The 13536-nt window shown below is 38.7% G+C and overlaps 1 protein-coding gene across 1 annotated transcript in view; it reads left to right on the plus strand.

Annotated features, from left to right (window-relative positions):
• LOC124606722 (lethal(3)malignant brain tumor-like protein 3) overlaps positions 1-13536 on the plus strand; it is a 75054-nt gene that overhangs the window by 41494 nt on the left and 20024 nt on the right. The window contains exons 7-9 of the mRNA XM_047138756.1: positions 2129-2333; positions 3006-3229; positions 8572-8800. Coding sequence (XP_046994712.1) covers positions 2129-2333; positions 3006-3229; positions 8572-8800 — 658 coding nt within the window. The remainder of the gene's footprint in view (positions 1-2128; positions 2334-3005; positions 3230-8571; positions 8801-13536) is intronic.

Consider the following 13536-nt stretch of genomic DNA (forward strand, 5'->3'; position numbering starts at 1 on the left):
ATAAGTCTATGATCACAATCTGACAGCTTACCCTCCTTCACACTTTTTCCTTCCTTTGCCCCCTCCAATCCGTTGCACTCCCAAAACACAATTTATTCAGTAATACAGGTCTATTGCACTTAGGTATGGTACGCACATTTCATAATTGTTCTTTCCTCACATTATTCCACAATAAACATTAATTTTATACTACTTAATCTGTGATTTTTCCATCCCTGCATCGTGGAAGCTGTTAGTACCAGAGAATAAAAATCATAGAACATTTTGTGTTGAAAATTTAATTCTGTAGAGGAAGACTTTCTGATAGAAGTTGCAGTTTTTGAGCTATTTAAGAAAAACAAAAACTTACCTTTAGACGCCCCCTCTACCACACACACACACACACACACACACACACACACACACACACACACACACTCTGCAACAGTCAGGATTCTTAGTATGTTGTTGATTCCATTCCCTCCTACCACTGTAGAAACATGTATAGCCACACGAATTTCCTCCCCTACATTGTCTTCATTGACTGGACTAAAAGGCCAGTGCCACAGTGAGATTTATTGAAAAAAAAAAAAAAAAAATCCAAGAAAACATAATTCACCCCTGAAAAATTTGGTTTACAAAAAAGGAAATATCTCAATAAAAGTTAACATATTTTAGATTTTATCACAGGTTTGTTTAGTAAAGGCAAGAGCTTCACAGAATACTGATTCAATTCCAGTGATGTACACTTCTGGAGATAACCCTATGGAGTGGTTTGCTGTTAAAATTATGAGCAAGTATGTTTCAAGGAAAATTAGATAATATATTAAATGCATATATTAAATGACTGGAGAAATTTGAGTTCATGTGGAGGCGTACCAACATTTCTTCCTTCTGACTGTTCATAAATCCCAAACGAAATGAGAAATGCCAAATGCCAATGATATGCAAAGTACCCTCTGCAACACATCTGGTATGCATAATGTAGATGTGAACAAGGGTGGGGGCGGGGAGGGGGGGGGGCTATGGGGTATGGAGTATCATGTTACACCGGATAAAATGACTTAAGAAATCAGCGAATATATTGCTTCAACAGATTCAATCATTTTTTTATAATTATGTAGCAATATAGGTCGCAATGTGTTTCAAACACATTTTAACAAAACAATTAGAGCAGCAAATAGCTTACTATCTAAACTAATAAATATCATTGAACTTAAAATGGGCACCTTATTATTTATTAATATAAATTAGATGTATATTAATGTACGAGTACCACTTACAATAATCAAGAAAGATAAATATGCTGGGTATGCCTACCAACACTTAAATTGCTGACCCCAGACAAAAACTTCTAATCGCCAGACATCTGGGTCAATTCGTATTATTTTCCTGGGCACACACACATTCCGTAGACACGTTTTTACCCTGAACTCCAAAACAGTTACCAAAAACTACTTTAAGCAACACCAAATTTTACCAATTTGACGGTGGAGGACACCGCTCTCCTTTTGTTAAGTGATATTCCATTCCCCATTGTTCTGACTGGGCATGCGAGGCACTAATATGTTAACTATTCTTTGTCAACACTACTGTTAGGATGACTGGATTCCACAGCAAAAGATATGATTAAAAAAAAAAAGGTTGGCCATGTCAAGCCTCCCACTTGGCAGTGAGTTTCTTTGCGGTGAAGAAGCTTACAGGAACTAAAAAATGTGATATTACATGCTAGATATATCATGGTCCTAGACTTGGTTGAGGGTTAAGACTTGGCATCTCACTAACAGCATACTCTGTGGTGATGAAGCTCATGCTCAGTTGAGCATAGAGGGAGAGAAACTTCCCAGGAACCTTTCTGACATAGATTTTCCACTGATTTCCAAAATAATGTCTTGCAGATGCTGTGAAACTAACTTAAAAAAGTCAATAATTCATTTATGAAGTTTATTGTTAACTGTTGGGAAGCATTTTAAGAGAGTCATATCCATCTATGTAATACTAGTAACAAAAACAACCTCCAGTATGCAATGTTTATTTTTACTGTAGCAAATTTTAACTAGAGATTATGAGGACTCTGTGTCAGAAATACAACAATGATTGTTGCTTTAGTATAGATTTCTTTATTTGTCATGAGTTTATTTTTTTCCAGACCACTGTTTCATGGCTCTCAAGCAAGAAAGGTTTCTTATGGCCAAAATATCTGGAACATTGTAAAGGGAAACAAGCTCCACAGAAGCTGTTTCGTGACCCTTTTCCATATATGAAAAATGGCTTCAAAGTTGGCATGAAACTTGAGGGAATTGATCCTGAACATCCATCATATTTTTGTGTGCTCACTGTTTCTGATGTACAAGGTTAGAATTGAATATCTAATGATATACGACAAATATGTAACATCTGTGTACTATAAATTAATTACTATTATTGACACCTGAAACACAACTAAAGAATCCAGTTAAATAAAAAAATAACAAGACACAGATGCTGTTACCAAATATCTAACATTTGTGGCATTCAAGTGATTATTGGATATTGAATAGTGAATTCCTGCCTTAAAATGATTACTTTTTTATATGAACATTATAATTAATTCTCACATCTCCTGCTTTATATACTTAGCTTTTCCTATACTTATTGCCTGCATTAGTAACATTTATGTTAACCAATAAATCCATCTCATTCAGTAATAGAATATTGACTTCTGATGATATGGTAGTATTACTGTTGACTTTTAAATAAGAAACAAAATCATAGTAATGAAAATCTCTAAGTAAACCTAAATAAAAGAGCCAGTTATGTAAAATGTAGGTGTCCTAAAGCAAAATTGTTATAAGTAACTTTTCAAGCTTTGGTGACGCTGCAATTGCAGGCGCTATTTGAAGTAATGCAGAAAAGTGAGATACTAAGTTATGAATACATACTCAGGAGATAAACAGAAATGAATGAAAATGAGCTGAACGAAATCCTGTATTTTCACTTACTAAAATTTTATTTGTAAAGTAATTACACTGCCTCTTTCCAAACAGGCTACCGTATCAGACTGCACTTTGATGGCTACCCTGACAACTATGACTTTTGGGTAAATGCGGATTCAGTTGATATTTTCCCAGCGGGTTGGTGTGAGAAAAACAATCATAAGCTACATCCACCAAAAGGCTATTCGCCTGCTAGTTTCAACTGGAATGCCTATCTCAAGCAGTGTCATGCTCAGGCTGCTCCGAGGAATCTCTTTGCCAATAAGCCTGGAAATGTAAGTTAGTAAACAAAATTTATTCCATTTTTGAATACTCCAATTTTGTTCAGATTATTTGTTTTCCATTTTAGTGAAATGGTTAACACTCAGATTTTGTACAATTTTTGAAACCTGTCATACCAAATACAAGTATTGTTATAAGCTTATTTCATTATTCAATAATTGTGGGACTGTACCCAAGACTGTACCCATACATGCACCCCTTTGGCTGAAGCAAATAGATAGCCACAAAAGTCTTTCTTCAGGACTTCAAAAATATGGAAATTGCATGGGGAGAGATTGGTACTGTAGAGAGGTTGTGTAAAGGCATCCCAACGAAATTGCTGCTTCTTAGTGAAAACACCCTTGACATCATGTGGTCAGACATTACCTTGCAACAGAATGTTGCTGGTCTATCAACATTTCTGAGTGTTTGGATTCAATGATGTGCTTCAAATGATACACAGTGGTATGTGGGCACTGCAGAAATCGAGACTCGCAGTCAAGTCCAAAAGCCCAGGGATGTTGACGGACAACATCATTCTGTTGCAGGATAATACTCGTCTGTACATTTCCAAGGTTGGTTCAATTACACTGCAGAGATTTCAATGGGAAGCCCTTAAGGCCCCCCCCCCCCCCCCCCTGCCCACAAGAGCAACAGATCACAGCATCTGTCTAATGGATGACTGATTGCTTTGTAGATTGTATGTGTGTGGACAGATCACAGCAATTGGTTGTTGATCACAATGGAAATCCCAGACAATCTGGTGGATCACATCAATTCATACACACAGACAGCTGACGGCTGGTTAGCAACAATATGAGTGTGACTCCTTCCTCAAGTTATTAAGTATGGTTGTGCATTTTTGTTTCGTTTCCCCTTGCCCATGTTGAGTAAGAATTTTACATTGGAATTAATAGGTATTCAGGGATCACAAACTACTCTGAGATGTGAAGTCGAGGCCAGGTATTCAGGAATCACAAACTACTCTGAGATGTGAAGTCGAGGCCAAAGTTGCCATTTATATTAAGAAGTAATACAAAATACAGCCTTTGGTTTTGTAGTGCTGTAGAAGCAGAATTGGTTGGAGGTTTATAATTATAGTCTAGATATACTAGGCCTTATCTGCTGATTTTGAGTTATTTATGAAACAGTTACTCTTATTATTAAAGTTTTTAACTTCTTAACAGAACAGCACACAGCTACCATAATATTAAGTGTGCATCTTAATTTAAAGCTCAGGCCAAATCTGTTATGCAGCTACACTCAAACCCCTTGTCATTACATGTAATCAAACTCTCCTTCCTAGAATGAGTTATGATAAACAGCAGTTGTTCTATTGACATTTCTATACATGCATTGAGCTTGCAAAACAAAATGTGTTGTGCAACTACTTAAAGTTAAACTATAATAACAATGAATAAAAAAGAAATTGAGGACTGATAAATGAAAAATAAATTGTATTAGCACACTTGAAAGACGAACAGTCTTCTTGGAATCAGTGAAAATAATTATATATGCTGTTAAGTAACCTACAGTTTCCAAGAAAAGCATCGTAAAGCAAGTTTAATAAATTGCAATACACATTTTTCAATTTGTTTTTTGCAAGTGTTCATGGAGATACAGAAATCAACTGCAACTGCTTTTAAAAATAGCAGATCCTTTTCCATAGCAAAAGTTCTCGATGCAATGACATTTTTTATACTGTTTGAAATTGCTTGCTAAATCACTTGCGTCGAGGTGAGCAAGCGACTGATTGCAGTAATATCACATGTGACAGATCACTGTGGTCTGCCACTCGTGTGGGGCCCGTTATACATCCTCCATTCATTTCTGATCCCTCCTCATGTGATTTCCACATTTTTGAACCCTGAAGAAAAACATTTGTGGCCATCAATGCGCTTCAAAGAGGTGCATGGCTGGCTACTACCATGATTCCTTAGGCAATTGCAAACATTTCTTCATGAAGGCATTGACCATTTTGTCTTACAGTGGGATAAATGTGTTAACAGTTACGGTGATTACTTTTGAAATAGTTAACAGTTTACTTAATTTTTTACATCTGTGTTGTTTTAATTTGACTGCCCCTTACGCTTCTTATTTGTAAGAAGAACGAAGGATAAAGATCCATTTCAATTTTGTAAATAGCTTTCAGCCTCACAGTGCCTTTAAGGTGGAAGAAAGTCTGTGCTCTTGGTCAATGATTTATTTAACAAAGTTTTTTCATGGTAATAGGTAAGGTTAATAATACAAGTTCCAGTAACCTAATGACTATGACAGTTCTAAGGTTTAACAAAGAGAAAGTATGGCAATTAGTACAGAAAAAAGTTCCTTGGTGAAGAATGATTATATTCACTGTATTATTTAATATGAAATATGTTTTGGTTGGCAGGAGAGCCAACACCGTGTTACTAGAAGGAGGCCAAAAGGCACGCGTTTTAGCTCACGCAGGCTGGCGTGAGGTCTGGAACAGGACAAGGAAATTAGAATTTAGAAAAACGGACGTAGCTGGTGGAATACTTAACTTTAATCCATTAATGGTGAACGTCGGTCTTGGCGGTACATTATTCACACTATCAATAGTAACTGATAATGGCGCCTTGCTAGGTCGTAGCAAATGACGTAGCTGAAGGCTATGTTAATCTATTGTCTCGGCAAATGAGAGCGTATTTTGTCAGTGAACCATCGCTAGCAAAGTCGGTTGTACAACTGGGGCGAGTGCTAGGAAGTCTCTCTAGACCTGCCGTGTGGCGGCGCTCGGTCTGCAATCACTGATAGTGGCGACACGCGGGTCCGACGTATACTAACGGACCGCGGCCGATTTAAAGGCTACCACCTAGCAAGTGTGGTGTCTGGTGGTGACACCACAAAATATTTGTACTCTCATGAATCATTTGGTATGGTTTACTAGCCCAGCTTGTGTATCCACAAGCCAAATTGATTGTCTGCCTAACTCTACCAAAAGCATTAATGTACTTTTCAGGCAACATACTACTCTTCTTCTGGCATATTAATAATTGGATTTTAATTTGCTTTTGACACAAACATTTAAAATTTGATAACACTCATTACATAGAATACCACCTGGTAATGAAACACTGAGACAAGAGTTCTCTCAATAGGATGACAAATCCACATGTGCAGATAAAAATAGCCCACCTTACATTTTTATTTTAAAAAAAGTATTCATCAGGAGAAAGGAATAACGAAGGTAGGAAGAACCAAAAAATATTCATAAAGGATAGAAAAATTTAATCATTTAAACTGTATATTGAGAGAGAGAAAATTGTGCAGTGAGAAAATTACAATAATTGTGTCCTAATAGTGATATTGTGTCTTATCCTGTTTACCAATTATCTTTTCTCATTCTGCCTCTGTAGTTACCCTTCTCTGATATTTTTTTGCTATTTTCAAGGCTATTTCGGTATTAATTTTCTTTCTTTTTTCACTTTTCTATTTGGAAGCAACATACACACAAAAACCAATGGTTGCTTTGTCAGGATAGAGGGAAGGAGAGGGAAAGACGAAAGGATGTGGGTTTTAAGGGAGAGGGTAAGGAGTCATCCCAATCCCGGGAGTGGAAAGACTTACCTTAGGGGGAAAAAAGGACAGGTATACACTCGCACACACACATATCCATTTGCACATACACAGACACAAGCAGACATTTGTAAAGGCAAAGAGTTTGGGCAGAGATGTCAGCCGAGGCGGAAGTACAGAGGCAAAGATGTTGTTGAACGACAGGTGAGGTATGAGCGGCGGCAACTTGAAATTAGCGGAGGTTGAGGCCTGGTGGGTAACGAGAAGAGAGGATATACTGAAGGGCAAGTTCCCATCTCTGGAGTTCTGACGGGTTGGTGTTAGTGGGAAATATCCAGATAACCCGGACGGTGTAACACTGTGCCAAGATGTGCTGGCCGTGCACCAAGGCATGTTTAGCTACAGGGTGATCCTCATTACCAACAAACACTGTCTGCCTGTGTCCATTCGTGTGAATGGACAGTTTGCTGCTGGTCATTCCCACATAGAAAGCTTCACAGTGTAGGCAGGTCAGTTGGTAAATCACGTGGGTGCTTTCACATGTGGCTCTGCCTTTGATTGTGTACACCTTCCGGGTTACAGGACTGGAGTAGGTGGCGGTGGGAGGGTGCACGGGACAGATTTTACACCGGGGGCAGTTACAAGGGTTGGAGCCAGAGGGTAGGGAAGATGGTTTGAGGATTTCATAGGGGTGAACCAAGAGGTTACGAAGGTTAGGTGGACGGCGGAAAGACACTCGTGGTGGAGTGGGGAGGATTTCATGAAGGATGGATCTCATTTCGGGGCAGGATTTGAGGAAGTCGTATCCCTGCTGGAGATCCACATTCAGAGTCTGATCTAGTCCCGGGAAATATCCTGTCACAAGTGGGGCACTTTTGGGGTTCTTCTGTGAGAGGTTCTGGGTTTGAGGGGATGAGGAAGTGGCTCTGGTTATTTGCTTCTGTACCAGGTCGGGAGGGTAGTTGCGGGATGCAAAAGTTGTTTTCAGGTTGTTGGTGTAATGGTTCAGGGATTCAGGACTGGAGCACATTCGTTTGCCACGAAGGCCTAGGCTGTAGGGAAGGGACCGTTTGATGTGGAATGGGTGGCAGCTGTCATAATGGAGGTACACACAAACATACACACAAAATTCAAGCTTTCGCAACCAACGGTTGCTTCATCAGGAAAGAGGGAAGGAGAGGGAAAGACGAAAGGATGTGGCATGCAGGCAACATGACAAGGCTGCCAGGTGTGGACGGTGGTGGGATGTGAATTGGGAGGAGGTTGTAGGAGGTTTATAGTATAAACATACTATGACCCAAATCATGGTATTCATGGATGAGATTATTTGAAGTGTAGTGCATAAGGTGCCTTATGGATTCACACTATGTTGCAAATGTTCTGTAAATATATTGCACCATTTTTTGTGCTTACTCAGTCTTTGCTTGACAGATCTGAAGATGGCAGCATAGTTTGCCAAAACTGGTAATCTGAATAAATGCTCTTCTAAAGCGATCATAGCATTATGAAGTTTGTTACTTCTATTTTCATATCAATCCAGACCATCCCTAGAGTGGAATTATGTCAATAGTCTGTGCTGTACACTTGCTTTCTGTGGTCCTTTTCAGCAGTATGTGTATTTTGGGGAGGGGGTGAGTTAATTACACAAATAATAATAATAATAATTGGGACAACCTCGAGAGATGTTGTAAGTAATAGTCCTGATCTGCCAAAAGTAATGAAAAAAAGATCTATTGATTGTGTGTTAGTTCCTAAATGTCCATGTTGGTGATGCGAACACCTAATACAGTAATAGTTTTTGTTCAAATTGTTTTTACAGGCTGTGTGTCCTAGTGGCTTCCGTATAGGTATGAAGTTGGAGGCAGTGGATCGCAAGAACAAAAACTTGGTATGTGTGGCTACAGTGGCAGACATTGTTGATAACAGGATACTAGTGCATTTTGATGGTTTGGATGAAGCGTTTGATTATTGGGCAGATCCCTCATCTCCATACATACATCCTGTTGGCTGGTGTGAAGAGCACAATCGTCAGCTTACACCACCTAAAAGTAAGTTCTAAGTAGAGATTTCGATCCATTATAACAACAATATTTTTTTTATTTTGGATAGAGAAAAATTAAGTCGGATTTTATACATTTCTGAAAACCACTGAACAGGATTATGAAAAGCCTTCGTTACTTACACAAAACAAGTAATGTGACTAATGCTTCAACAGTAAGTCAGAATTATCTCCATTTAAAACAGTGATAGTGCAAATTTTGTTTGTGGTATGTGAGATTGTTAAAAATGTCAAAAAACTAATATGAAATTATTCTAAGGTCCCATTAAAATTTGATATCGGAGATTTTTAACAATAATGGACATTCCTATATAGAGCAATACGTAAAATAGGGGAAAGGCAACCACTCATTTATAGGGGATTTTTGATGCATGGAGCACAGAAACACATGAGAAAAACAACATTCATACTATATTTTGAGCGATAGCTCTTTTTCTATGGCAAAGACACATATTCACACACACAACTACAAAGACACCCAAACACACACACCCATGCACACAACACAGATTACACAGGCCAATGATGGAAAAACTTTTCTGCTGAAAATACATTACTCTTATGTTTTTTAGGGTGGGGAATCCAAATATGATACTTAAAAACTGTGTCACCCATCATTTCTTCACATTTTACAGTTAAATTTATTAAATTAAGCGATTTTTAAAGACATTAACAGCTTTTATATAGTTAAAATAATTTAAAAAGGAGGTGTAATGAATGTAGATGACATTGGTAGCACTGCTGAAAAACGTTTACTGGCAAAAAAAGGTCGATTCTATTTTTGTGTTAACAGATGCTGTTTTGTTTACTGTCAACCTAACCTCACTTTCCCCGTGTCCTGTACATGTGCTCAGTACAATGTCTAATTGTGGTTGTAAAAACTCTGCTGACAGTTTTTGTTATATTTGTGGTGAATTTGTGATTTAAAAACACAAAAGAAACATTACAGACTTTGTGAAAAAGGTTTATCTATCATACTTTGGATCTAAACTTGGTGATCAAGATAATTCTTGGGCACCATGTAAGGTATGTTATTTGTGTGTTGAAGATTGAGAAAATGGTCCAAAAAGGAGAAAAAAAGCCTTTAGATTTGCTGTTCCTATGATATGGAGGGAGCCAAGAACTAATATACAATCTGATTTAAATGAACCAGATGATGATGAATTCCATTATAATACAGAAAGTCTAGAGCCCAAATTAACGATTTGGTAAGGGATCTGGGCTTAACGAAAGAAAAAGCTGAATTGCTTGGCTCTAGATTAAAAGAAAAGAACTTATTGGAAGTCGGAACCAGCATATACATAAATAGAAAGAGAGAGCAGCAATTTTCCAAGTTTTTTTTAACAAGAAGGTGATTTAGTGTACTGCTCAGACATTCCTGGCCTGATGAATGAGTTTGGTATTGTATACAAAAAGGAAGACTGGAGGCTGTTTATTGATTCATCCAAAACTAGTTTAAAGGCTGTTTTATTACATAATGGTAATGTATGCATCAATACCTGTTGGACTTTCTGTACATGTGAAAGAAAGCTATGAAAACTTAGAAATAGTGCTAAATAAAATAAGCTATTCTGCTCATAGTTGGATGATATGTTGCAATCTAAAAGTAACATGCATGCTCCTTGGTCGGCAAGGTGGTTTTACCAAATTTCCGTGTTTCTTGTGTGAATGGGACAGTAGGACTAGGGATCAACACCTGGTGAGAAGAAATTTCTATGCTAAAATCTTGTAAATTTAAAAAATGTACTCCTACCACCTCTTCATATACAGTTAGGCCTAATGAAACAGTTTGTAAAGGCTTTGCCTAAAGATGGACCGTGTTTTAAGTATCTCTGCCAGAAGTTTCCACACCTTTCAGAAGCTAAACTAAAAGAAGATGCCTTTGTCGGACCTTACATTAGAAAATTGATGTTTGATGGGGAACTTTGAATCCACAATGACCTTAAATGAGAAAGAAGCATGGGTATCATTCAAGCAAGTCATTACAAAGTTCTTAGGATATGAAAAAGACCCAGAATATGTTTCTATTATAGCTACAATGTTAAATAAGTTTAAAACTTTAGGATGTTTAATGTGCCTGAAAGTTAACTTTTTGAACAGTCACCTTGATTACTTCCCAGACAGTATGGGAGATGTTAATGAGAAGCAAGGAGAGCATTTTCACCAGGACATTAAAGTGATGAAAAAATGCTACCAAGGCCGCTGGAACACCAACATGATGGGGGACTGCAGTTGGTCACTTCACCAAGAAGTTCAGCAAGCGACTCATCGTAGAAAAAGCTACACAAAAAGCTTCAAAGAAAAAAGAGAAAGAAAATATAAATCAATTCCAGCTGACAATTGAAACCTCTATTAACACTTATCATTGTTTTAAGTAGCTTACTTAAATTCAAACCACTCTTATGTTGTAATAAAGCATTTCATTAGTTTCCCTGTTTACTGTATAGCATAGGATTTTTATACTATATAATAAAAAGCATATTGCTTGAAAACTATGGGTGATACAAAAAAACTAAGGTTAGATTTGGATTCAGCTCATAAAAATCTATAAAGATCAGCATTAGAGTAAAAAAAGTTTATCAAAAAAATTTTTCGTTGGCCTGTGTTATTGATACTCGATTATTGAAAGCAGTTGCCTGAACAGATGGACATGGGGAAGGAATAGATAAGAATGTTAGGAGGGGGTAATGGGAAAGAAGCAGGTCTTTGGACAGATGACTGTGTGGGCACACAAGAAGAAGAGGAGAGTACAGAGAGGACAGCAAAAAGAGATGTAACAAGAGAGAGGGGGCAGGAAGAGAGAAAGGTGAAGATGAAAAGACAGAAAGGGAGGGGAAAGGGCTTGAAAAAGAGAGGTGGAGGTGGGGGGGGGGGGGGGGGGGGAGAGAGAGAGAGAGAGAGAGAGAGAGAGAGAGAGAGACCATATGGGGTAGGGAAAGGAGGAAGACTTAGGTCGACAGAAGAGAGAAGGGAAAAGGTAAGGTGAGGCAATGAGAGCAGAGATTTAGGCCAGGGGGGTTGCGAGAGTGCAGGATATGATTGAGACAGTTCCCATCTGTGTAGCTCAGAGAAAGGAGAATTCAAAGGTTCTGCATAGTGAAGCAACTGTCAAAGTCATTTATGTTGTGGTTTGCAGCATATTGGGCAACTAAATGGTGAAGTTTGTGATTTGTCACAGTTTGGCGGTGGCAGTTCCTGCAAGTAACTGGGCTAACCATAAGGGAATGACCTATTGAGTGCAGGATTGGGAATATGATTAGATTAGGGATTATGATGAGAGTTAATGGAAGCCCTGGTGGAGAATGTGGTTGAGCTTTCTGAGGCCAAGGGAATACTAGGTGATCAGTAGAGTGCTGGTCAGTGACTTATTGATCTCAGAACAGCAGATGGCATGACAGATTTGTTTATTGATGAGCTGGATAGGATATGTCTGACAGCAAAGGCTCTGTTAAGGTTATTGGTATTTTTGACAATTCCTGCTTTCTACTGCAGTTTCACTGTCCACCAGCACTGTTGGAGGTGGGTGCACTTCATATGAACAGATTTATTTATGGAGCCATCTGGGTGGTGGAGATTGATGTCTAGAAAGGGTGCTTGATGTGTTGGGAAGGACCAGGTAAAGCGGGTGTTATGGTTACGGAGAAAAGCAAAGATTGTCCTTGCCACAGTCCATATCATGTAAATATCATCAGCGAATCTGAAACAGACAAGAGGTTTTAGATGTTGACTGGATAAGAAGAATTCCTCCAGATGACCCATAAATAAGTTGGCATAGGATGGAATCGTGCAAGTATCTATGGCAGTACCATGAATTTGTTTGTAGATTTGGCCTTGGAAAATGACATTGCGGGTCAGGATGTGATTAGCTAACAGGATTAGGAAAGATGTGATGGTGTTGGTATCAAGAGGACATTGGAAAAGATAGTGTTTCATTGCTACAAGACCATGGGCATGGCGGATGCTGAAGGACATCACATCCATAGTGACCTAAAAGGAGCCTAGTGGCAACAGGACAGGAAGTATGGAGAGCTGGTGAAGGAAGGGAACAGCATCTCGAATGTAGAATGGGAAGTTACGGACAGTAGTTTGGAGGTGTTAGTCAACAAAGGCAGAAGTTTGTTCTGTAGTAGCAGTTCCAGCTTCCCTTCATATGTGAATCTTCACCCCTTCTACCCAGTTCTTCCCTTGGTAATCTTTCAGCAACTCCTCACTTCTAATCTAGCCCTGCCTTCCTTTCTTAAATCTCTCCCCATTTAATCCCCCCCCCCCCCCCCCACCTTGCACTCCTACCTTTTATGTATTCCACAAACCCAACCCTATGGGTCTCCCCCTACAGGTTGCATTATAACTGGGAATAATGCTCCTACATAGCAAATCTCCGCCTTTGTTGCCCATCCTACATTCAAGACACTGATCCCTTCCTTCACCGCCTCTCCATAGTTCCTGTCCTATTACCACTAGACTTCTTTTTGGTCGCTGTGGATGTGACGTTCTTGTACACCAACATCCCCCATGTCCATGGACCACTCCCTTTTCCAGCACTGTCCTTATACCAAAACTAAACTTTCTTAATCCTCTTAGCAAACCACATCCTGACCTGCAATTATTTCACTTTCCAGGGCCAAATCTGCAAACAAACTCATGGTACTGCCATGGGTACTTTCATGATCCCATGCTATTCCAACTTATTTATGGGCCAGCTGGAGGAATCTTTCCTATCTGGTC

Source organism: Schistocerca americana, chromosome 1, assembly GCF_021461395.2.
Source record: "Schistocerca americana isolate TAMUIC-IGC-003095 chromosome 1, iqSchAmer2.1, whole genome shotgun sequence".
NCBI lineage: Eukaryota > Metazoa > Arthropoda > Insecta > Orthoptera > Acrididae > Schistocerca > Schistocerca americana.